Source organism: Cervus canadensis, chromosome 11 (assembly GCF_019320065.1).
Source record: "Cervus canadensis isolate Bull #8, Minnesota chromosome 11, ASM1932006v1, whole genome shotgun sequence".
NCBI classification, from domain to species: domain Eukaryota; kingdom Metazoa; phylum Chordata; class Mammalia; order Artiodactyla; family Cervidae; genus Cervus; species Cervus canadensis.
The window spans coordinates 32,271,981-32,298,154 of NC_057396.1; the positions used below are offsets into that span (position 1 = coordinate 32,271,981).

Consider the following 26,174-nt stretch of genomic DNA (forward strand, 5'->3'; position numbering starts at 1 on the left):
TTTAAATGAATTTAACATGTACATATACACACATATACACAGTTTATATGCATGTTTGTGTGTATACATACATATTGAATTCTTATAATATTGAAATCTTATAACAAAAGAATGACATAAATACTATTTACATTAATGTAAATAGTATGTGTGTGTATGTAGAGAGAGACTAGTGTAATGCCTGGTTTGTGATAAGTGCTGTGTAAACACATGCTCTTACATCATCATCACTAATAATTTCTAGAAAGTTATAGAATAAAATTAATCCCATGAGCATGTAGAGCCATATGACTTTCATTCAGAAATGTGGTGTCTTGAGAACAAACTAAATGCATGTGCTTTTAACTCAACATTAGTAAAACTAAGATCATGATATCTGGTCCCATCGCTTCGTGGCAAATAGAAGGGAAAAAAGTGGAAGCTGTGACAGATTTATTTTCTTGGGCTTCAAAATCACTAGGATGGTGACTGCAGCCAGGAAATTAAAAGATGCTTGCTCCTTGGAAAGAAAGCTATGACAAACCTTAGCAGCATATTAAAAAGCTTTTTAATCCTTTTAATCACATCACTTTCCACACCAATGTTCATATACTCAAAGTTATGGTTTTTCCAGTAACCATGTATAGATTTGAGAGTTGAACTATAAAGATGTTTGAGTGCCAAAGAATTGATACTTTCAAATTGTGGAGCTAGAGAAGATTCTTGAGAGTCCCTTGGACTGCACAGAGATCAAACCAGTCAATCCTAAAGGAAATCAATCCTGAATATTCATTGGAAGGACTGATGCTGAAGCTGAAGGCTCCAGTACTTTGGCCACCTGATATGAAGAGCCAACTCATTGGAAAGGTCCCTGATGCTCAGAAAGACTGGAGGCAAAAGGAGAAGGGGGTGGCAGAGGATGAGATGGTTAGATTAGTATCACTGATTCAATGGATATGAATTTTAGCAAACTCTGGGAGATAGTGGAGGACAAAGGAGCAGGATGTGCTGCATTCTATGGGGTCGCAAAGTGACTGGGCAACAACATATGCTTTACATTAAAATATGCATTGTATACAGTTGTATCCTTCTATTTGATATTATATTATTAATTTAATCCCCAGGACATGTAGGGCTACAATGAAAGTTCTTCCAGCTTTGAGAAACTTGATGATGACACATAGTCACTAAATGGACGACAAAGTGCATTCATTATATTATTGGATGTTTAAAGATATAAGCTTACTTTCTTTACACATACCATTCCTACAAGCCAAAAAATGGAAAAAAATATTCCTTTATTTAGATTAATCTTTGTCCCAATGTTAAGTAGCTGTGGTAAGGAGCAGAGCCTGTGAAGAGCAGGGTTCCACAAACATGATGCTTAAAAGATGTTCAAAGGCTAATTATATCCTAAGTAGAGACGGGCAGAATCTCTACCTGCTGTGAGACAAAAACTAGAGAGAAGGGCAATAACTCTTAGAAGGGTGTTTACTTTTGAAAAACCGGTATCTGTTACCATAACACAGTTTACAAACTATTGAGAAAGTAGAATAGAATTGTGTTTTCAATGAGTGATAAATTAATCTTTGTAATCCTGCCTCCTTTAAAAATAATCTTCTAAAAAGATAATTTTATTTTTCCTTCCTAAGATAATTTTATCTTTCCTAAGATAATTTATCTTTATTATAGGCTTCTGAGAATTTTATCTATTCTTGTGCTGGATGCTGTGTAGCCACCTATGTTTTAGGCATCTGCGATCGACACAATGACAATATAATGCTTCGAAGCACAGGACACATGTTTCATATTGACTTTGGAAAGTTTTTGGGCCACGCCCAGATGTTTGGTAGCTTCAAAAGGTACTACTATTGTTATTATTGCTAAAGAAAATAGAGGCACTTCCTATTTCACAAATTAATGTCCTCAACTATTATCATATAAAATAAGCTACAAGGATATATTGTACAACACAGGAAATATAGCCAATATTTTGGCTAAATGGAGAATATAATGGAGAATAATCTTTAAAAACTGTGAATCACTTTATACATGTAACATATAATATTTTATATCAACTAAACTTCAGTTTAAAAAAAATCAACTTCAAAAAAACACAATATCCTAAACTTTGCTTTTTTTCTTGCTGTTCTTTGCCTTGTTGCTCCCTTCTAGCATAACCAGGGATGAAAAAGGCTTTAAAAGATGAGTTTATCATGTAGTAGAGAAGAATGTGTATGTGTGTGTAACCTTTGTTGAAATGAATTAAGGTGTATTTTGTCTTATCTGGTTAGGGTACCTATTAGAAGTGTTTCCCCAGTTGTATAATGGCAACAAGTAGAAAAGTTTTCTCTATATTCATTTGTATATGCTGTTTGATCTCTGTGTGTAGACTGATAATCACCTTGGAAAATATCATATATAAATTCTACCCAAATAATGAGATTATATGATGGCTTTCCTTGAAATGTGAATTTTTAAGAATTATGTAAATTTAGAACTTCCTGGTATTAAGTTACCCAGTTAGAAATTGCTGTTGCTCAGATAGCTTTAGTTCAGTAACCATGTAATAGCAATAGCACTCATTTGCATATCTTCTGTAAATAATACTTTGTATATACTTTTTTTTTGTACTTTTAAAATAGGGATCGGGCTCCTTTTGTGCTGACCTCTGACATGGCATATGTCATTAATGGGGGTGAAAAGCCGACAATTCGTTTCCAGTTGTTTGTGGACCTCTGCTGTCAAGCCTACAACTTGATAAGAAAGCAGACAAACCTCTTTCTTAACCTCCTTTCACTGGTAACTCTGTTCTTTACAAGCATTTAATTAGTTTTATATTAATTCTTCCATGTTTCAGTATCTAAAGATAGATATTTTGTGATTTTTGGAATAAAATTTATTCTGGTTTTAAATGTCAGGTATATTATTACTGAAATATTTTAAAATGTTGCCGTGTGAAATATGCCAGACACCATTTATAGGTAATGCAATAAAAAAAAGACCCTCAAGTGGATACCCTGGGGATGAGCGGTAATAGTATCTGAAAGGGACCCTGTGAGTGTCATATGGGATGCTGGTGAATATTTTTTGTCTTTATATGTTCAGATTTTGGATATTCATTAAGCTGTGCTCATAAGATTCCTGTGCTTTTTTGGATGTATATTGAGAACAAGCCAAAGAAACCCCTATGATTATTGTGACTGAAATTGATATAGAAACGGAAGACTACACAAAAGGTCTGGATTTCACAGTTTTTATTCCATAAACTGTGACTTCCAACAATTGACCTCCTTTGCCAAGATTTTTCTTATTTCTGAGAGATTTGGGTCCCTAAAATACTAACAAACTCCTCAAAACTCTGAGTCGTTTATTTGCTTTTTTTTCTGATTATTTGTCCAGCTTTTAGGGAGGGGTGAGGAATAGACTTGTAAAAAATTTGAGTCACAAGCTCTTTTTCGTTTCTATAGATGATTCCTTCAGGGTTACCAGAACTTACAAGTATTCAGGATTTGAAATATGTTAGAGATGCACTTCAGCCCCAAACGACAGATGCAGAAGCTACAATTTTCTTTACTAGGTAAGGTATATTTAAGTATATTAGAGAAGACACACCCTGTTTAGCTTTGATTTGCTTTCCTTAGTTCAAACAAATGATATATATCAAAATTCTGACCTAACAAGAAAAAATTGTGATTCACAGTATTAGCAAGTAGTAGGTTTATCAAAAGCTTATTTCAAAGGTTTATTTACTGAATAAATGTGAAGGATTGGCAATAACACTTGAAAAAATACATTTGTTTTGGAAATTGCCTGGCGGTCCTGTGGTTAGGACTCAGTGCTTTCATTGTGGTGACTCGGGTTCAATCCCTGTTCAAGGAACTAAGATTTTGCAAGACATGCAGTGTGCGCCCACCCCACCCCCCCATTATTTGTCTCCAAATGTGACCTTATATTAAGAATATATATGATTTTAATTCTAAACATTCCATTTATGAACAGGTTTTACAAAACCTATTTTCTACAGTGCCAGATACAAGGGTTTTTCCTAAAATGATATCTATAGTACTGTATTTTTTAGGATTCTGCCATAACAATTTTCATGGATACCAGAAGTGCTTAAAACAGTGAACTCTGGGACAATGCTGTTAAATTGTTATCACATGATGTAGTGCTTGAAACACATACTCCAATGACTGGCATTTGAACTTGTGATTATTACTTTTAAAGAAAATCTTCCTGGCAAATGTGTTCTACAGGTCTGGTGACCAGGTTGGTCACAGACTGGTGATTCCGCCTCATTAAATGCCACAGAAGGAGCACATAGGCTTATGTTCTTGTCTTTCCTTTTTCTCTTGCCTTCTTCCTCTCAGTGGAGAACAAGTAGAATACACTGGACTGGACTTGCCTAGTCTCATGAGTCTGGGCTGAGTTGAATTGAAGGAAGCTGACTTTTGTATAGCCTTCCAGACTAATGCTGATAATTTAGGTATTGATGAGTTTTGTTTTGTTTTTTTGAGACTTGTTGGCTCCCCTGGGCCAAACTGTAAATAAAGCATAAGTGTTAGTCCGTTGGCCTGCCATACCAACATACAGGCGACTTAAAGGAAATTAATCTTCTCATCGTTCTGGAGGCTGCGAAGTCCAAGATCAAGGTGCTAGCTAATTTGCTTCCTGGTGAGGATTCAAGTTTGAAGACGACTGACTGCCTTCTCGCTGTTTCCTCGCATGAAGGAGGGAGGAGAAGAAAGAGGAGGAAGAAAGTCATTATAATAAGGACACTGGCTCCATAAAGGCCCTGTGGAGTTGGGGCTCTAGCATATGAATTTTGGGGGACACAAGCATTCAGTCCATAACAAGGACAAACTCTTTTGTGTGAGGTTCCCTCACACAAGAGAGTTTCTTTTGACACTGTTTCCTCTTTGTGTATTCCTTTATTCTGTTTTCCTTTGCTTGTCTAAAATGATTTATTCAGACCTGCCTTCCAAATTTATCCCCACCAAACTCTGCATCTTGTCTTCTTTTCCCAACTGAGAGAAATGATAACTTTCTGAAGAAGGAATAAGATAACCAGATTCTACTAGTCGACTCTCTGATAGAATGGGGTTTTGGAATTTTGGATTACTTTGGTTGCTTCCTTGTATGTTTAGTTGCTGCCTTCCATATTTATTAAAGTGAATAAAATGAACCATCTTTTGACATTATACCAACCATCTTCTATCCCTAATAGTGTTTTAAATTAGTATTGGACCCCACTGAGCTTAAGAAATCCAAGCATCATTTCTTAGATACAGTGGGATGGGATGGAATGAAGGCTTTCCTGTGCTAAAATATTTTTGTTGGGGTGAGATAGATACATTGTAACAGGTTTTTGGCCTATGGGGCAAAGGGAATCCTGACAAAGAATCTACTTACTGTTTTTAAAAGAAATGGAATTGTTTATTGTCTTTTATTATATCTAAGTAAATGAGAATGTTTTCTCAGTGTGTTAACACATTTTCTTTTTATTCTGTAGACTGATTGAATCAAGTTTGGGAAGCATTGCCACAAAGTTTAACTTCTTCATTCATAACCTTGCTCAGTTGCGTTTTTCTGGTCTTCCTTCCAATGATGAGCCGATCCTTTCATTTTCACCCAAAACATACTCCTTTAGACAAGATGGTCGAATCAAAGAAGTTTCTGTTTTCACTTATCATAAGAAATACAACCCAGATAAACATTACGTAAGTTTGGTTTGGTATCAGTAGAGACTCCTGCTTGCAGTCTTCTTCTCTCCTACTTCCTTCACTGACTCTGATGAAGTTCAAGCATTTGTTCTTTTCATACTTCTTTCTTCTATGGATGGTCCAAAACCCCTAAATGTCCTTGGAGCATCCCTAAACTGTTTTTTGGTGTTTATTTCTTGGTAAATTTGCTCCAAAACCATGAGGGACCAATGTTACTCTTCTATTCAGAGACAAGACTGAAAGGGTGATGCTAATTTACTTTTCTCCTTATCTTCAATTTGTTCTTAATTTCAAAGGTAAAGGTTGCTCACTGTAACAAACTCAACCAATATAGAAGTATGTAAAGTAAAAATCTTAAGTTCTCATTCCACTCTGTCAGGATGAAGTATTATAAAATATGCACATAAAGTTTGTTTTTTGAACAGAACAGAATCTTTTAGTGTGCTTTTTTCCCCCTTTAATAGTATAACATTAACTGTCTTTTTTGCTGTTGTTTTTGTGCTAATATTTTTGCCGGATAATACTGTCAGCCTTTAAATTTTTGACAAATTGATAGAGTTTAGAAAGTGACTTCACTAGTATTTTGATTTTCAGCTGTTATTAGTAAAGTTTTATATGTTCACAGAGTATTTTAGGACACCATTTAATTGAATAATTCATTGTTTCCCCCAGTGATTTATAATACCTTCTTTAAATATACTGAGTTTATATCCCTGAATTTATTTCTGGTAGTCTGTAGATATAAATGACTCTGTGCACCAGTATTTTACTCTGTAAAGTATGTTATAGTGCAGTTTAAATATCCAGTAAAACAGGTTTTCCCCATCTCCCTATCATACTCTGTTTTGCCATCTCCTTTGCTCTCTTTAATGAATTTACTTGCTAATATTTTCATTGAAAATGCACTGCACTTATAAATTTGGGGAGTATATTTATTTAATCATAGAAACAGAATGCCTTTCACGTTCCAATTCTTATTTATCTTAGACAAGTTAAACATACTCTTAGAAGGTAATTAAATATGTTGATTTTTATATTTGTTATTTCCTATTGTGACATATTACAAAGTGAAGAGCCCTTGGTATATATAATGATCAAGCTGAAAATTTTCCATCAGGAAAGATTATATTATAAATTTAACATGTTTGGGATGTGATTTCCTTTCAGATTTATGTAGTCCGAATTTTGAGGGATGGACAGCTTGAGCCATCATTTGTGTTCCGAACATTTGATGAGTTTCAGGAACTTCACAATAAGCTCAGTATTATTTTTCCACTTTGGAAGTTACCAGGGTATGTTCTCATTCTTGTTCATTAATGTTTTAATAGGAAACAGTTTCTTTATTACCAAGTACAGGTCAAAAGCTTTGTGTTAATAAGTTAGTGTAAAATACTATGGACTGTGTGTGACTAATTTTCCTTGGTATCACAAGAGCCTAATACGTACTAGACATAAGCAAGGAACTAAGTTTTTCTTGAATGAATAAATAATCACAATCTTAAAATATGGGATTTTCTAGCTTTCTAAATCACTGCAGGAATCATTATTGTGATCATACTGAGTTTCTCTGAAAAATAAGAAATTGCGACATTGCAGTAATCAAAATGATAGTGTTTAGGTTTGTTTTTGATGCCTTTTAGAAACCTTCAGTTTTTAATGTAGGTAATGACCAGTAAATTCCTGTGTTGAATCGCTCACATTCTTCTCAGACTAGATTTCAAAAATAAGGAGGCAGAGAAGTGAGTATGAGTTTATTTCCATGTGCAGTCTCATTTTTCTATTGCTACCAAAATTAGCAGTTGAGATGATTTGAGCTCTGTGGCATTTGTGGATTTTACTGGTATCTACAATAGCCATTATTGAATAATGGTTGTTTTGGAGGATAAGATCTGCATATTTGTGAATGGTTAATCTTGAGAAGAAATAAGTAGGAAATAAGTAATAAATATAGTGTATTACCAAAATAATGTCCCTTTTGTACCAAGGTCATAAAAGGATGATGTTTCAGCTGTTTCATCTCCAGTACTTGGAAAAGAAATCAAAAAATTATAGTGAATTAAGGCTCCACTTTCTATTTCAGTGTGTAAAAGGGTATTTCTGAGTATTGATTCTATAAATACTCCCAAATGAAATTACTTAAATCCCACTTCTTTTTGTCTTTCTTTTGTAGCTTTCCTAATAAAATGGTTCTAGGGCGAACACATGTAAAAGACGTAGCAGCCAAGAGAAAAATTGAATTAAACAATTATTTACAGAGTTTGATGAGCGCTTCAACGGATGTAGCAGAGGTGACTATCCTAACCGAGAAATAATAACATACTTTTTTGTGTGCTGCATAATATTTAAATTAATGAATCTTTCTTCTCTTCCACTTTAGTGTGATCTTGTTTGTACCTTTTTCCACCCTTTACTTCGTGATGAGAAAGCTGAAGGAATAGCTAGGTCTGCCGGTGAGATTATTTTTTTCTTTATTGGTAATTCATGGCTCCCCTGTGACGTGCAAGCCTGTGCCTTCTCTGTGGATGTGGTGCAGTGTCAGTGGGGTCACTGTCTATAACCAGTGAGAATGAGACGAGAGTATTCTTTCTAAGGCAGTCTATTTCTGGGTAAAGATAATTTCCTTAATGAGTGTGGTTACTAAAGAAATTTATATCAATGGCCTACCATATTCTTACTTTTTTTTCTCCAACATGTGAGGATCCTGGAATTAGAGCAGAAACTTTTGTTGCCGCTTGAACCACTGCAGGCAGCATCACATAAAGATGAGCATCTTTGTATTTTCAGATGCAGGTTCCTTCAGTCCCGCTCAGGGCCAAATAGGAGGAGCAGTGAAATTATCCATCTCTTACCGAAACGGTACTCTTTTCATCATGGTGATGCACATCAAAGATCTTGTGAGTGATTACAAATAATGATGATTGTAGAGGAAAGCTATTCTGTGGTAGGAAGCATTACTGTTAAGGGAATGCTTTTCTTTGCAGGTTACTGAAGATGGGGCTGACCCAAATCCATATGTCAAAACATACCTACTTCCAGATACCCACAAAACATCCAAACGTAAAACCAAAATTTCACGAAAAACTAGGAATCCAACATTCAATGAAATGGTAAGTTAAAAATCTATTAAAATCTGCTAACTCTTAGTCAGCTACTATTTGGACATAAACACCACTTTATTTATGTATGTTAACATTATATCCACATAAAAATGTTCAGATAGAGATTTGGAAGCAAATAATACTTCCAAATGATTTGGAAGCAAATAAATTTATAAAATTTATGAAATTTATGAAAAATTATGAATTTTTGAAAACCGTGGAATACCCTTTCAGTACTTTAAAAGCATATAAAATGTTTGGTGAAGATAGTTGGTATTATTCTCACAAAGTAGTATTGTCTTTTTTTCTAGTTAGTGTTATATGCTTTCAAGAAACTGAAATGTGGTCAGTTTTTCAGTTTTCTTAGTCAAACAGAGAGGACTTGATTAAGGAGATAATGCCCAGAAGTTACGGTGAAGCATTCTTGAAAAAAAAAAACTGTGCTGCATGCAGTGTTTCAAAGAGAATAGCTTTATAACACTCCAGATTTGCTATAAACTGCATTTGTAGTTGGCGAGTTTGCACTGAATGATGGATAATCAGAAATTATCACCTCATGGTATATAAAATCCAGAAAAAAGAAAATCTCCTTTTGGGAGATTGTAATCTCTCACTTTTAATAAAATTATTACAATTACTCTGTTCCGACTTGCTTCCTTCTACTCTTTTTCTTCCATTCTCTTCCTTCAATTTCTCTTTTAAAGATGATCTATTAAATCATCTTAAGGCAGGCTGCTTTGTAATTTCCCTTCCCCATACCTCCATTTCGGAAAAACCATGTTTTTAATTTTTAGCCAATAGTAATTTTCTGCTTTGTGCATTCGTATGTCAGACACTTGAAGGAATGACAGTACAATCCAAGACTCCTGAAATACAACATGTGCATCTAAAGTATAAGACAAATTCTACTAGATGTGTCGTGATCATGTTATTAGTTGAAGTCACTCTGACTAATAATCTTTCTTATGTTTTTACATAAAATAATCTTATAAACCAGACAGAGAAATAATTTGTAATCTGCTGTTTCTTTTTTTCTTTGCTATAGCTTGTGTACAGTGGATATAGCAAAGAATCCCTAAGACAGAGAGAACTTCAGCTGAGTGTACTAAGTGCAGAATCTCTGCGGGAGAATTTTTTCTTGGGTGGAATAACCCTGCCATTGAAAGATTTCAACTTGAGCAAAGAGACAGTTAAATGGTATCAACTGACTGCAGCAACCTGTTTGTAAGTTAGTGAATTTCTGAGCTTTGGAAGCAAGAACAGTCATATAAATATGTGTACACACACGTGGACTTTGTATATTTTTATACTTGGACAGAAATTATACAGTAAATGTACTTGCTGCATTTCAGCACATCTGGTGGACCAACAGTCACTTAACTTTTATGAATTTGTTGATGTCATTGCTATTTTAAAGTCATTGTATAGAATGCTGTAAATCTTAAACTTAATATATAATAAGTCCTAAAAAAGCCTTTTGAGTTGGTGAAGGAGTTAATCCTTTCTTGAGTAATTGAGTAGTAGCTTTAGTGTGGTCTGATACTATTTTGTCAGTTCAACCATCTATTTTGTATTGTTTCTTACACAGACACAGCACGTTTGTTTTCCTGTTTTGCACCTTTTACAGCCTTTACCACTGTGTATGTTCATAAACACCAAAGGAGAGGAAAGGTGCAGGATGTTACCATAAAATGCAGCTGCTATTCATAGGGCCGAAAAGCAAAGCACAAATAATAAATAGTTAAGAACTACTAAGTAGTTTATAGAGTAGGGGAAATAACACTGCTTTTTATTATTCATGTCTTTCAAGCCTTTTTCAGAATAAGTGCCAATCACTGAAGTTGTAAATAATGGTGCCTTAACTTCATATGCTTCTCTGGTACTTCATTCTGAGTTTTTTCCTGACTTGATAAATAGTTCAGTAGTTTTCACTCACTTTTTACTAAAACAAGAAATTATGTACACTTACTAATGTTTTTCCCACAGATAGATAATTTTCTATACTTCAGATGTATAACTTATTTAAACATCAGCCATTTGATACGTGTTTTTGTTGCCCAGTAACTGAATGAGATTCATCAACATAACTGTACACTAAATTCCATCATTCCATTATAATCCTCCTTTTATTCCCAGGAGTGTGAACTGAAATTTGGTAATTTCACCCCCATGTACCTATACTCCACTCTCTCATTAAACAAGAGAAAATGTGTGCACCCAAGTGTCCATTCCTGTTCTATAGAAGAACTCCACAAGTAGGGCAGACTCTTCACAAGAGGCCCAGGACAAGAACTCCAGGGTCCACACTAAATTTTAATGTATACCTTTATGGCACAGTTTATCTGATTTATTCAACATTTGTAAGCATTTTACATTCACATGAATTACTTTCCTTAATACAATATTTAGAATCATTAGGGACATGATTGAAATCATTCTATAGTAACCATTAAGAATAGGGTTCATTTTTATTAGTTATTCATTCAACTTCACACATAAATTTGTTTAGTTTGGATAAATAGGTATACATAATATTAATTCTCATGGCTAGAACAGGAATTCAGACACTTCTAAGTAGTAAGAGATTGTAGCAATCTAGTTGCTGTGAGATAACTGATAAAATATGCAATAAAAAATACCAAGAAAGGAAGGACAATCTCTGATTCAGTTGCCCAGAACAGAATTTTTATAAACTGTGCAGATGTTTAATGTAAATGGTGATACCTGCAGAGCAGACATATTAGAGTTGAGATGTATCAGTGGGACAGGTTAAAAAGGAAACTTGAATTTTTGGTGCCTAACACTAATGGTCCATTTGTAGGATACCCCATATATGAATGTCTTTTTTTATATTAAAATGTGTTGTCTATTTAATAAGTTAATTAAAATGCAGATCAGAGCACCACCATTTATTTGCTTTTTCCATATACAGTTAACATTTCCTTAAAGTGTGTAAGTAACTTTGCAAATGTAAAAAAGTAATAGATATTTTCACTTGTCTTTAAGACCTAATTCCATTCCATGAATTGTCACTTAGCCACTGTTTAAAAAAAAAAAGTACTGTCTTGGTAAAAGGTCACTGTTACTTGGACTCAGTGTATACTGCCTGTTTGCAGTCTTGTTACAGCAGTGTCTTTTACAAATAGTAGAGCTAGAGAATGGGATGTCACTTTTCAGTTATAAGAAATAAGGATTCTTATCCAAAAGTGTGTATTATATACTCTGTATAGTTAACCAGAGTTCAAACAAGTGGTAATGTTTCTCTTAATTTAACTCATTATGTGCCTTCTTTGGTCATTAAAAAACACATATATTAAATGTATTTTAAATATAAGTTATTTCTTTGTGAATGCTAATCGTCAGCCCTTACCAAAAAAATAAATTGACAGAGGCGCCTCTTTGCACTACTTACTATCAATAAACTTTAAATTGGTTGTTTTTTGAAGCATATTTTTAAAGCTTGCATTAAAGTAAATCTGAAACAAATGTTTAAACAAACTAGCTAAGACACTAATTTTTTTTATGTATAATCACAATGTTTCACACCTATCTTTATTGAGTAAAAATAGTTATGCTACATGTAAGACTGTGTGTAAAGAATAATGGAGCTAAAATACATTTTGTAATGATCATAGTGTAACTGAAGTAGAATTTTTCCCCTTGCAGTGTTTTGGAATTTGAAAATAATGGTTTCTCAAAGAACCTATTATTTTCTCTACTGAGGAATCCAATGTAACACTTGCACTGATGTTTTTATTACTGCCTTTATAAGAATCTATAGGTATCTCAATGTTAAGGCATGTATGATCTTTGATAAAATATTCTTTTATCTTTTCAAATTAATGTTGTATAAAACTTTCAATATTTTGCCTTAAATTGGTTGACTGTTTTTTCTATGATTCACGTGGCATTTAAAAGAGAAAAAGTTCAATTTGATACTTAAGATAAAAAATGGATAAAGCCCCACTACCATAATCCATGGATTTATTTACACGCTGTTTGACTAGCAGTGCAAATAGGAATATATATGGCAATTAGTCTCATCTATAAGAACCAAATACTTTAATTATATTAAGGTAGCGAATAAAGATGTATAATATTTTTATTAATACCTTAAATATATTCAGTGGATTGAATGGACTTCATAACTGTACTATGATTGTATTAAAATATTTCTGAAACAAAGGAACTATGCTGTCATTTTCTTCATCAGTATGTTAACACTTTCGGTTCCAAACTTGGATAATGAGCTCACTATTGCTCTCTTTGCATCTCACCCAGGAGTTTATTAGGTTCAGGTAATACTGGATTTCAGAACTGCCCTGCGATTTGCCCTTAAAAATGTCCAGAGAGTGTCTGACATTTAAGTGTGGTTCTTGGAACATCTGGATTGCCACTTTGTTAGAGTTCCATCACCATTTCATTGAAGTGAAATGCTTCTATTAGTACGGTTCCTGCCTTTGGTAGTTTATTTAAATACTAAAGAGTATAGTGACAGCCATACTGTAGACACATCTTCAGAACAGAGACTGTAGTTCTTAATACCATACCTCCATCCTGGAATGATACTAGTGAGGTTGTGGTTCTCTAATCCTAGAGGTAACATGTAAAAGGGCCAGAGACCATGAAAGAGCAGTAACTTAATTATAGCCAATTTATTTTTTGAAACACTTTGTCATGCAAATTTTAGACATAGAAAGTTAGACAACAGTTTAATGAACTCCATGAATGAATCCCATCACATGCCTTCAACAGTTACTATCTTAGGGATAATCTTGTTTGGTCTGTATTAATGAGGATGTGCTTAGGTGTAGATACCTTTTTATATTTTTCTCTCTAGGATTCTTAAATATATGGATCAGTAACTTTCTTCAGTTCTGAATAATTTATTATGAATTCTTTTCCAATTCACTACTTCTCTTTTCAACTGTTTAACCCCCATCCATTGAGATTTTAATTTTGGTTATTATATTTTTCACATCTATTTGGGTTTCTTTTTGTTTGAATCACAAACCAAAAGACAAAGGACTTCCAGGATCAATGAGGAAAGAGTAGGTTTTGTTGTGTTTTTTTTTTCCAACAAATGGTGTGAGGACAACTAGATAACCATGTGCAAAAAAATAAAATAGGACTCTTAGAACATAAAATTTAATTCAAAGTGGATCAGAGACTTAAACATAACTGAAGTTAAAAATCCTAGAAGAAAACACAGGTGTACATCTCTGTAGCTTAGAATTAGATAGGTTTTTCTTAAGTGTAGGTCACAAAAAAGGACAGGCAACAAAAGAAAAATAGATAAATTTGGTTTCATCAAAATTAAATATATATGTGCATAATAAAGTAAAAGGACAGCTCACAGAATGGGAGAGAATATTCACAGATCATGTATCTGATAAGGACCTGGCATCTTGAATACATAAAGCACTCTTAAAATTCAAGAGAAAGCAAAGAATTTTTTAATACATTTCTCTGGAATGGCCAAATATCACATGAAGAGATGCTCAAGTCAATTGGGCTTCTCTGGTGGCTCAGATGGTAAGGAATCCGCCTGCAATGTAGGCGGCGTGGGTTCGATCCGTGGGTTGGGAAGATCCCCTGGAAAAGGGAATGGGAACCGACTCCAGTATTCTTGTCTGGGAAATTCCATGAACAGAGGAGGCTGGCAGGCTATAGTCCATGGGGTCGCAAAGAGTCAGACATGATTGAGTGACCAACACTTTGACTTCATCTCAGTCATTAGGGAAATACAAAAAAGGCATGTGAAAAAATGCTCAACATCACTAATAGTTCAGTTCAGTCGCGTCCGACTCTGCAACCCCATGAACCGCAACACACCAGGCCTCCCTGTCCATCACCAACTCCCGGAGTTTACTCAAACCCTTGTCCGTTGAGTTGGTGATGCCATCCAGCCATCTCATCCTCTGTTGTCCCCTTCTCCTCCCGCCTTCAATCTTTCCCAGCATTAGGGTCTTTTCAAATGAGTCAGCTCTTCGCATCAGGTGGCCAAAGTATTGGAGTTTCAGCTTCAACATAGTCCTTCCGGTGAACACCCAGGACTGATCTTTAGGATGGACTGGTTGGATCTCCTTGCAGTCCAAGGGACTCTCAAGAGTCTTCTCCAACACCACAGTTCAAAAGCATCAATTCTTTGGCGCTCAGCTTTCTTTATAGTCCGACTCTCACATCCATACATAACTGCTGGAAAAACCATAGCCTTGACTAGACAAGACTTTTGTTGGCAAAGTAATGTCTGCATTTTAATATGCTGTTTAGGCTGGTCATAACTTTCCTTCCAAGGAGTAAGCGTCTTTTAATTTCATGGCTGCAGTTACCATCTGCAGTGATTTTGGAGTCCCCCCAAAATAAAGTCAGCCACTGTTTCCCCATCTATTTGCCATGAAGTGATGGGACTAGATGCCATGATCTTGGTTTTCTGAATGTTGAGCTTTAAGCCAACTTTTCACTCTCCTCTTTCACTTTCATCAAGAGGCTCTTTAGTTCTTCCCTTTCTGCCATAAGGGTGGTGTCATCTGCATATCTGAGGTTATTGATATTTCTCCTGGCAATCTTGATTCCAACATGTGCTTGCAGCCCAGCGTTTCTCATGATGTACTCTGCGTATAAGTTAAATAAGCAGGGTGACAATATACGGCCTTGACGTAGTCCTTTTCCTATTTGGAGCCAGTCTGTTGTTCCATGTCCAGTTCTAACTGTTGCTTCCTGACCTGCATACAGGTTTCTCAAGAGGCAGGTAAGGTGGTCTGGTATTCCCATCTCTTTCAGAATTTAACCACAGTTTATTGTGATCCACACATTCAAAGACTTTGGCATAGTCAATAAAGCAGAAATAGATGTTTTTCTGGAACTCTCTTGCTTTTTCGATGATCCAGCGGATGTTGGCAATTTGATCTCCGGTTCTTCTGCCTTTTCTAAAACCAGCTTGAACGTCTGGAAATTCACGGTTCACATACTGCTGAAGCCTAGCTTGGAGAATTTTGAGCATTACTTTCCTAACGTGTGAGATGAGTGCAATTGTGCGGTAGTTTAGCATTCTTTGGCATTGCCTTTCTTTGGGATTGGAATGAAAACTAACTAATAATTCAGTTCAGTTCAGTTCAGTTGCTCAGTCATGTCTGACTCTTTGCGACTTCATGAATCGCAGCATGCCAGGCCTCCCTGTCCATCACCAACTCCCGGAGTTTACTCAAACTCATGTCCATAGAGTCGGTGATGCCATCCAGCCATCTCATCCTCTGTCGTCCCCTTCTCCTCCTGCCCCCAATCCCTCCCAGCGTCAGGGTCTTTTCCAATGAGTCCATTCTTCTCATCAGATGACCTAAGTCCCAGAGCTTCAGCTTCAGCATCAGTCCTTTCTATGAGTATTCAGCATTGATTTCCTTTTTGATGGACTGGTTTGACCTCCTTCCAGTCCAAGTGACTCAAGGGTCTTCTCCAGCACCACAATCAAAAAGCATCAGTTCTTCACCACAATTAAAGAAACTCAGCCTTCTTAATTGTCCCACTCTCATCTGTCCAGGACTACTGGAAAAACTATAGCTTTGACTATATGAATCTTTGTCAGCAAAGTGATGTCTTTACTTTTTAATACACTGTCTAGGTTTGTCAGAGCTTTTCTTTAGCGTCTTTTAATTTCCTGGCTGCAGTCACTGTTTGCAATGATTTTGGAGCCCAAGAAAATAAAATCTGTCACTGTTTCCACTTTTCCCCCGTCTATTTGCCATGAAGTGATGGGACCAAATGCCATGATCGTAAATTATTTGAATGTTGAGTTTTAAGCCAGCTTTTTCACTCTCCTCTTTGACTAGTTCCTCCTAGCTTTCTGCACTAGAGTGGTATTATCTGCATATCTGAGGTTGTTGATATACCTCCAGGCAATCTTCATTCAGCCCTTCATTTCACAAGATGAACTGTGCATATAAGTGAAATAAACAGAGTGACAGTATACACCCTTGACGTATTCCTTTGCCAGTTTTGAACCAGTCCGTTGTTAACGTTTGGTTCTAACTGTTGCTTCTTGACCAGCATACAGGTTTCTCAAGAGATATGTAAGGTGGTGTGGTATTTCCATCTTTTTCAGAATTTTCCTGTTGTGAGCCACACAGTCAAAAACTTTAGCATAGTCATTGAAGCAGAAGTAAATGTTTTTCTGGAATTCCCTTGCTTTTTCTATGATCCTATGGAAGTTGGGATATTGGCAATTTGATCTCTGGTTCCTCTACCTTTTCTAAATCTAGCTTGTACATCTGAAAGCTCTCAGTTCCTGTACTGCTTGAAAGATTTTGAGCATTACCTTGCTAGCACATGAAATGAGCACAACTGTATGGTAGTTGGAACATTCTTTGGCATTGCCTTTCTTTGGGATTCAAATGAAAACTGACCTTTTCCAGAGTGGTACTATTTACAGGAGGCAAGACATGGCTGCAACCTAAGTGTCCCTCAACAGATGAATGGATAAGGAAGATGCTGTGTACATCCTAGCTCAGTTGTGTCCAACCTTGTGATCCAATGGACCAAGGCCCGCCAGATTCCTCTGTACATGGAAGTCTCCAGGCAAGAATACTGGAGCAGGTAGCCATTCTCTTCTCCAAGGGAATCTTCCTAACCCAGGGATTGAGCTCATGTCTTCCACATTGCAGGCTGATTCTTTACTGCTTGAGCCACCAGGGAAGCCCCAGTGTGTATTACTCAGCCATTAAAAGAATGAAATAATGACATTTCAGCAACACGAATGGACCTAAAGATTATAGACAGATAAATACTACATTACTTTGCCAACAAAGGTCGGTCTAGTCAAAGCTATGGTTTTTACAGTAGTCATGTATGGATGTGAGAGTTGCACTGAAGAACTGATGCTTTTTCTGGGTGCCTGATGTCCTCTGCCAGCATTCAGAAGTTGTTCTGTGGCAGTTGCTCAGTGTTCAAATGTTCTTTCGATGAATTTGGGGGGGAGAAAGTGGTCTTCCTTTCCTATTCCTCCACCATTTTAGCACCGCCCCCAGAAATCATGGTTTTTAACTGTGGTGTTGGAGAAGCCTCTTGAGAATCCCTTGGGCTGCAAGGAGATCCAACCAGTCCATCCTAAAGGAAATCACTCCTGAATATTCATTGGAAGGACTGATGCTGAAACTGAAGCTTCAGTAATTTGACCACCTGATGTGAAGAACAGACTCATTTGAAAAGACCCTGATGCTGGGAAAGATTAAAGGCAGGAGAAGGGGACGACAGAGGTTGAGGTGGTTGGATGGCATCACCAACTCAATGGACATGAGTTCGAATAAACTCCCAGAAATGGTAATGGACAGGGAAGCCTGGTGTGCTGCAGTCCTTGGGGTCGCAAAGAGTCTGACACGACTGAGCTACTGAACTGACTTATATATGGAATCTAAAAAATAGTACAAAGGAACTTACAAAACTGACTAACATATATAAAACAAACTTTGGTTACCAACAGGGAAAGCAGAGGACGGAATTATGCACGAGATTTTTTAAAAAATGTAAAATGACTGTGAAATGACATACAGGTCAGGACCAGACAAGGGGTGCCTTCTAGTCAGGCACCCCTTCCCTGAAAGATTACAATTAGAGATAAGAAATCTTACCAGTTGGCTAGGGGCAACCCTTATCGTCACGCTATTGTAAGCTTTTTTAAGCTTTTTTTTTTTTTTTTTTTAAATTTTGGCCATGCTCTGCAGACTTGGTGGATCTTGGTTCCCTGACCAGGTATCCAACTGAGGCCTTAGGCAGTGAGGGCAAGTATCATAACCACTAGCGGCCAGGGAATTCTCCCTTGTGAATATTTTAAGGGGAGGGACAGACAAGACAAGGCTGGGCGCTGCTGACTGGATGAGCAATAGTGTATGGATGAACTTTGGCGCCTAAACTCGCTGGGCCAAGGGACGCAGATAACCACCTTGCCCAAAGCCGGGGAACTCCTGCAGTTCTATGTGCTCCAAGCGCACTCCCAGTCCAGCATCCAAATCTGCAGTATCCTGGCTAAGCAGCATCTCCAGAGAGCTAGATTCAACTGCCCAAACTGGAGGCGGATCCTTTTTCCCGCTCCGGCCTAGTGCCGCCTCAAACACCGGTGCCTGCCGGGAAGTGTAGTCCACGTCGAAGTGCATTTTGGGATATGTAGTCACGAGGGCGCCGGGAAGCACGCAGCGAAGCTCCGCCTCCTGCAGGGGCGGAAGCCAGGACGTGTGAGGCAACTTCCTGCGTGGAGGGTGGCTTCCTGCGGCTCTCCCATCCTCTCTCTCCTTTTGCTACCACACCGCCGCCATCATGGGTCGCATGCACGCTCCCGGGTGAGCTAGGGTTTATAAGCGGGTTGCAAGGCTGAGCCTAGGGGTGGAGGGAAAGGAAGGAGTGTAGGCAGCGGGTCGAGGGGGTAAGGTTTGGGGCTGCTGTGGCGGGGCTCGCTTCCTCACCCCGATACTGGTTTTTTTCTCCAGGAAGGGCTTGTCCCAGTCGGCTCTGCCCTACCGCCGCAGCGTCCCCACCGTAAGTAGCGTGCGGGTACCGAGCAGAGGCCTGGAGGGGGGGTGCCATCATTTGCTCGGAAGATGGGGACCACGTGTGCATGAGCGTGGTGTTGAGGGTGGAGAAGGCCGCTGCGCTTCGGTTCCATCCCCGATTTCTCGTCTAAGGCCGCTTTCTCTCCCGCGAACAGTGGCTGAAGCTCACTTCTGACGACGTGAAGGAGCAGATCTACAAACTGGCCAAGAAAGGCCTGACTCCCTCCCAGATCGGTGAGTGCGTCTGTTATAATGTACCCCCTTCCGCCTGTCCGCGTGTAACGTGCTGAAAAACACTGGGGCTAAATGTCTCACATGTGGTTTTGAAAATTTTTTGCTCGTTTTCCTGACTTTACTGTTGACCGAGGCCTAGGCTTCCTTTGGTGAACTCTCAAGCTGTTTGAAAGACGGTAAAATAATTAAAATGCGCTCCAAAGTTTAATGAGTATTTTCTTTGGGCTGGGCACTCTCTTACGCGCTTTCCATTTTATGACTTGGGTTAATTCTGACAGCCATAGTTTCAAATAAATACTGGACGTTTTCCCGAAGTTGGGGGAACTGAGGCACGTTGCAGCTGTATAAACAAGCCTCAGATCACACAGCTGTTAGTGGAGGAGCTGGGACTGGCTGCTCTGAGTGTTCACTGCTTTCTCACAGATGTGGTTTGAACCTCAGCTGTGTGTGAGTTTGTGCAAATGGCTTCATTCTGCAAATGTTTGCCAGCTGTGTGATCCCCGATCTTCAGAATACAGTCATTGTAAAAAAAAAAAGCACCATAGCCTTCTGTTGAGCTTATGGTCTAGTGGAGATGTTATACATAATAAGAGGTGTGTGTGTATATATATATATAGAGAGAGAGAGAGACTGTCAGGTAGTCAGATGATGCTGTTTTGAAGACTCCTTGATTTTTTTGGTGGCCTGTAATCTAGCAAGCTCACTATGATGATGGTCTTCCAACATTCGCAGTTTGCACCAGAAAGGTTTTCCTTAGTGTTGGGTAAACCTTCCTTGGATGTCTGAGTGAGCTTTGCTTGTGCATTCTGTCGTCGGTGTCTGATGTATAAAAAGTAAGCTGTGTTTTACAGATAGGAAACTTGGAAAGTGACTTGATCTCAGTCTTGACATCACATGCTCCAGTTTGTATGTTTGGTGTGGGAATTTATTTTACTCCCTTTCCAGGTGTGATCCTGAGAGACTCTCATGGTGTTGCACAAGTACGTTTTGTGACAGGCAACAAAATCTTGAGAATTCTTAAGTCCAAAGGACTTGCTCCTGACCTCCCCGAGGATCTCTATCATTTAATTAAGAAAGCTGTTGCTGTTCGAAAGCATCTGGAGAGGAACAGAAAGGTAAGAGGATGAGACTGCTTTTACTAAATTCATATCAGTGAAATATAGTGCCTCTGATTGGAATTATCCAAGGGGCACAAACAAATAACAGTGTTTGCTTTGCAATGAAAGTTTCACCAGAAGAGATTTTGGGGGTGGGGGGGTTAGTTCCCTAAATTCCCTGAAGGACCTAATCTAGCCACACAAACCCTAGGCTCTGGTTCTATAAACAACACTAAGCAGTTTTTCATTAAAGTGCATGGTGTCTATACATTCTTCTGTTAAAATGATGTTTCGTTTTAAGTGGTTATCCTGAATTCTGTCAATTTTATTTTTAGGATAAAGATGCTAAATTCCGTCTGATTCTGATTGAGAGCCGTATTCACCGGTTGGCTCGATACTACAAGACCAAACGAGTCCTGCCCCCCAACTGGAAATAGTAAGTTATCAACCCTTTTTGTTAACAAAAAGAGGAGTTGGCCAAGTATTAAATAGATTAGTAATTACAGTAAAAGGACTGATAATAAATGTTTTAGATTGAGCCTATATGGTCTTTCAGTTCTTAATAATAGCAAGAAAACAGCCATAGACAGGTCGAGCGGTTGTGTTTTGTTGATACAAAGGGTGGTACTTCGTAGACTCATTTAGAGCACAAACATGCTCATTTTCAGATTGTGGGTAAAATTTAAGTTCTTCTGCTCCCAGCTGCTTATGTTTTAATTTTTGCATAGATTGCTCACTATGATGATAATATCCTAGCATTTGCACTTTCCACCAGAAAAGTTTTTCTTCATGTTGGCCAGTTTATGGAGGCCTGAGTGACCATCTTCATGTTATGGTTGATCACAATGAACTGATTTCAGGAACTGAGCTGTTCAGTGCCTTTTATATATATTGGGGATTTATTTTAACTGTTAGGAAATAGCTGTTTTCAGAGATTGTGTGAATATGAAGGATTTTTTTTTAAAACAGATTATGTGTAAATATAGAGGACTTTTTTATTAACCCAGCTTCCCCCCCCCCACCCCCCTCTTTTTTTCTTTCAGCGAGTCATCCACAGCTTCTGCCCTGGTTGCGTAAATTTGTCTATTGTACTAAAGCAATAAAAATCATTGTTTAACAGAACCATGTTTTGTAACTTTTTTTTGGTCCGAAAATTTGTCTGTTTGTGTGTTTATCTCTTTAATGTGGATGTGTGTTCCCGCATTAGAATTTGTGATTCCACAGGGAGTAATAAGATAGCATCTATCCATAGCATCCCTTCACTGCTCAACTAGATCTCTCATGTTATCTACAGTGTAGTATCAGAAATAGACATGAAAGTGTCTCTGGAGGGGAGGGCATCTCTAGTATGGAGGGACCTTGGAAGTAATATTTGATCCCAGTCTTGTGGGTGATGCTCTAAAGATAGGAAGAAAAGCTTCAGGGAACAGGAAGAACCGTGAGATGAGCTCAGCTCCAAGAGGCTGGCAACTTTTGGAAGGGCTAGGATAAAACTTACTTAGTTGGGTGTCGTCAGAATATTTCTTTTTTTTTTTTTTTCCATTTATTTTTATTAGTTGGCAGCTAATTACTTTACAAAAATATTTAATTCTTAAAACCTAGTGAAAGTTGCCCAGTCATGTCCATCTCTTTGTGACCCCGTGGATGTCCATGGGATTCTCTAGGCCAGAACACTGGGGTGGGTAACCTTTCCCTTCTCCAAGGGATCTTCCCAACCCAGGGATCAAATCCAGGTCTTCTGCATTGCAGGCGGATTCTTTACCAGCCGAACCACAAGGGAAGCCCTTTGAGTCAGAAAGTTCAAGCCATATATATGTACCACTTTTTCGGTGTTTATCACTTGAATAAATGTTTAATCCCTTAAGCTTTAACCAAAGCAGTAATCAAAGCTGTGTTCAAAATCACAGGGCCAGGCAAAGTCCTTTGTTTTTAAGAGACTAATATCATAAGTAGCATTGATGTCTTGTGGGATGCTGGACTCGGGTAGAGACACCCGTTTTGCCTTTCTTAAGAACACAGCACATACTTGCCTACCAGCTCTGTTGGGTGCGGACTGACTCAGCCCTACATCCTAGTGGGGAAAATAGAGGAATCACAAATAGGGGAAAACAGGTGTGGAAATTCTACTCAATTCTTTTTTTTTTTTTTTTTACTCAATTCTTTTTAAATTTATTTTTAATTGAAGGATAAATGCTTTACAGTATTGTGTTGGTTTCTGCCAAACCCAATTCAAGCCCTACTGTTAGATATAATTTTCTAATCCCTGTGCTGCTGTGTTTATGTCTTAAAAGTGGCTAACTGTCATAAACCAAGAAATAAACAACATAAGGCAAACTTCTCCAAGAGTAACAGCTAAATAAGGTTAACAGCAAGATCTTTGCGAACTCCAGGTAAGCTAGGCAAAGTTGAGTATGGATGGCTCTTGACTAAAAACTCGTTGGTAGTATATGGAGCATTTCAAGTTTCAAAGCATGTCTAGGTTTTCTTTTAATTACATAAAGTATTTACATGTTTATGATTTTGCTCTCAAGCCAGCAATTTACTGCAAATATTAAACAGGACTGTGTGTTGGGAGGTTATTTTAATTCCTTCACCCAAAATAATGTAAAAAACCACTTGCAGTCTTTTTGACTGGGCAGAAAGTTCAAATTTGGCTTTCAGAAAGAGTCCTGCTCCTTGTGGCCATGTGGTTTGGGAGGTCCAATCTTACGAAAAGTTATTGTGAGGATCACATGAGTTTCTTAATATGTGGCAGTAGTTAAGTCATGCAGGGCTTCTCTGGCAGCTCAGATGGTAAAGAATCCACCTGCAATGCAGGACACCTGGTTTCCATCCCTGGGTTGAGAAGATCCCCTGGAGAAAGGCATGGCAACCCACTCCAGTATTCTTGCCTAGAGAATCCCTATGGACACAGGAGCCTGGCGGTCTACAGTCCACTACAGTCCATGGGGTTGCAGAGTCAGACATAACTGAGCAACTAAGCTTAAGTCATGCAGAGAAAACCCTGCTGCTGCTGCTGCTGCTGTCACTTCAGTCGTGTCTGACTCTGTGTGACCCCGTAGACGGCAGCCCACGAGGCTCCGCCGTCCCTGGGATTCTCCAGGCAAGAACACTGGAGTGGGTTGCCACTTCCTTCTCCAGTGCATAAAAGTGAAAAGTGAAAGTGAAGTCGCTCAGTTGCGTCCGACTCTTCCTGACCCCATGGACTGCAGCCCACCAGGCTCTGTCCATGGGATTTTCCAGGCAAGAGTACTGGAGTGGGGTGCCATTGCCTTCTCTGAAAGAAAACCCTAAGTCTCTCCAAATCACTACTTGTTATTGAGACTTTGCACATGGACATCGCATCGTACTGCAGATACCATCCTATAATCTTTTTACTTGTTATGTCCTGGTTGTGGGTTCTTATTCCATAGAAGATGTTATGTACTCTAATTTGCCTTGTAGTTACCTTGAGATACTCCCAGATGTTACTCTTTTCTGTTACAAATATTTCCCCTAATTTATTCTCTGCCTTTTGATTTGTGTTTATGGTATTTTTGCTGTAGAAGCTTTAAGATACCGTCTTTGATGTTTTTCCCTAATGATCGTTTTCTTTTTTAAGTGGATTAGTCTGTTTAAATATTTTTTTTTGTTTCTCCCTTCTGTTAAATACAGTATCGTCTGTCTTCATCTGTCTTCCTGACTTAGACATTTATTCTTTCTTTTCAAACAGGTTCCCATAAGATTTTTCTTTGTAGTACCTATTTTGACATAGTTGGAATCAGCATATGGATATAACTCCAGATCTACCCCAATACGTGACTCCTCTAAGATTTCAAGGTTTCCTTCAACAACTGTTCTCTTTATTTAAAAATCATCTTTTTTTCAAGTGGTAGATGTTTATCTTATTTTTTAGCTAAAGTTATCCATAAATCTGGTTTTAAAAGTCATATACCATTTTATTGGACTTCACTATAAACAGCCCCTTCCACTTTGCAGTATAATGCCTAGGACAGCCCCTTTCAGTTTTCCTGACATGTAATGTGCCGTCTGATTTCTAAACATTGTTTTTAAAAATTGAGGTGAAATTCACATATCATAAAATACACCATTTAAAAGTGAACAGCTGTGTGGCACCTAGTACCTTCTGCAACCACCACCCTTACCTAGTTCCAAAACAGTTTCATCACCCCAAAATAAAACACTACTCAAAAAGCACTCTTTGCTAACCCCAAAGATTAGTCTCTCCCTGCAGCTCCTGGCAACCACCAGTCCGCTCTCTGTTCCTAAGGGTTTACCTATTCTGGATATTTCCTATAAACAGAATTATACAATATATGACCTTTAATGCCTAGTTTGCACTTAGTATGGTATTTCGGAAGCTCATTCACATTGTAGCATGTTATCTAGGTTATTTATTTTATGGCTGAATGATAAGGTATGTATATACCATAATTTGTTTATGTGTTCATCAGATGATGGATATTTGGATTGCTTCTACCTTTTTGCTATTTCAAATAGTGCTGTTATGAACACTCATGTATATATGCTTGTTTTCAGTTCTTTTGGATATATATGGAATTGCTGTAACATCTTTTTTTTTGGGGGGGGGGGTGTTAGTTGCGCCATGTGGGATCTAGTTCCTGGTGAGGAATTGACCCTCCCTTGCTGCATTGGAAGTGCAGAGCCTTAGCCATTGGACCACTAGGGAAGTCCCAGTGACATTCTTATACTATGATTTCTTTTCCTTTCTTTTTCTTTTTTCTTGGCCATGCCACACTGCTTGCAGGATCTCAGTTCCCTGACAAGGGACTGAACCTAGACCTCAACAGCAAAAGCCCAGAATCCTAATCACTAGGCCACCAGGGAACTCAATTATGATTTCTTGATTTTTAGTTTATACCTCTTCATCTGGAATTCTCATAATTAGGTAATGTTTTATATAATATATGTAATTTATACTTAGAATGTTAGTAATTACCTTGTTCTTCCATCTGCTTAGCATTCTGTGTTCCTGTCTCTAATTCATCCCCAGATGTTGAACCATAGTTTAAATTTCCGTATGTTCAATCAGATTTACTTTTGGTTTTGTGTTTTGGTGACATCCCTTCCAGGACGTTCATCCTCTAGCTCCAGCTAGATTACTCTTGAGACCTGTCGTTCTGGTGTCTCCTTTGCTGTCAGTAGGAGATTCTTTCTGCCGCCAGTGTCAAGAGTCCCCAATTCCACATCATGTATCTTCCTCTTTTCTCGGTTTACTCCTTCCTTTTGGTAAAACATCCTCTGGTAGCTCTTGAAGAAGGCTCAATCCTTGGACCTCATTTCTTTGTTTATGTCAACTCCCAAGGAAATTCCATCTAGTCTGTGGCTTTAAAAGCTTTCATTGATGTTGTTTAGTCACCAAGTTGTGTCCAGCTCTTGTGACCTCATGGACTGTAGCCCGCCATGGGAATCCATGGGATTTCCCAGGCAAGAATACTGGAGTGGGTTGTCAGTTTTTTCTCCAGATCTTCCTGGTCCAGGGAT

General features: G+C 37.9%; 2 protein-coding genes and 1 non-coding gene across 3 annotated transcripts in view; all 3 read left to right on the forward strand.

The window, feature by feature from the left end:
- PIK3C2A (phosphatidylinositol-4-phosphate 3-kinase catalytic subunit type 2 alpha) overlaps window positions 1-12,992 on the forward strand; it is a 105,060-nt gene extending 92,068 nt beyond the window's left edge. The window contains exons 24-33 of the mRNA XM_043480982.1: window positions 1,672-1,841; window positions 2,625-2,781; window positions 3,450-3,559; window positions 5,495-5,702; window positions 6,873-6,997; window positions 7,876-7,993; window positions 8,083-8,155; window positions 8,490-8,599; window positions 8,687-8,812; window positions 9,849-12,992. Coding sequence (XP_043336917.1) covers window positions 1,672-1,841; window positions 2,625-2,781; window positions 3,450-3,559; window positions 5,495-5,702; window positions 6,873-6,997; window positions 7,876-7,993; window positions 8,083-8,155; window positions 8,490-8,599; window positions 8,687-8,812; window positions 9,849-10,031 — 1,380 coding nt within the window. The 3' untranslated portion in view covers window positions 10,032-12,992. The remainder of the gene's footprint in view (window positions 1-1,671; window positions 1,842-2,624; window positions 2,782-3,449; window positions 3,560-5,494; window positions 5,703-6,872; window positions 6,998-7,875; window positions 7,994-8,082; window positions 8,156-8,489; window positions 8,600-8,686; window positions 8,813-9,848) is intronic.
- A 6,025-nt stretch (window positions 12,993-19,017) lies between these two features.
- On the forward strand, window positions 19,018-21,791 carry RPS13 (ribosomal protein S13). Its single transcript, XM_043481661.1, has 6 exons — window positions 19,018-19,128; window positions 19,276-19,324; window positions 19,494-19,572; window positions 20,518-20,687; window positions 21,005-21,105; window positions 21,713-21,791. Exons 1-6 carry the CDS (start codon window positions 19,106-19,108, stop codon window positions 21,744-21,746), a joined length of 456 nt encoding a protein of 151 aa, XP_043337596.1. The 5' UTR covers window positions 19,018-19,105; the 3' UTR covers window positions 21,747-21,791.
- On the forward strand, window positions 20,273-20,362 carry LOC122450710. Its single transcript, XR_006272202.1, has one exon. It is a non-coding gene; the product is annotated as a small nucleolar RNA SNORD14 (small nucleolar RNA).
- Window positions 21,792-26,174: the final 4,383 nt, after the last annotated feature.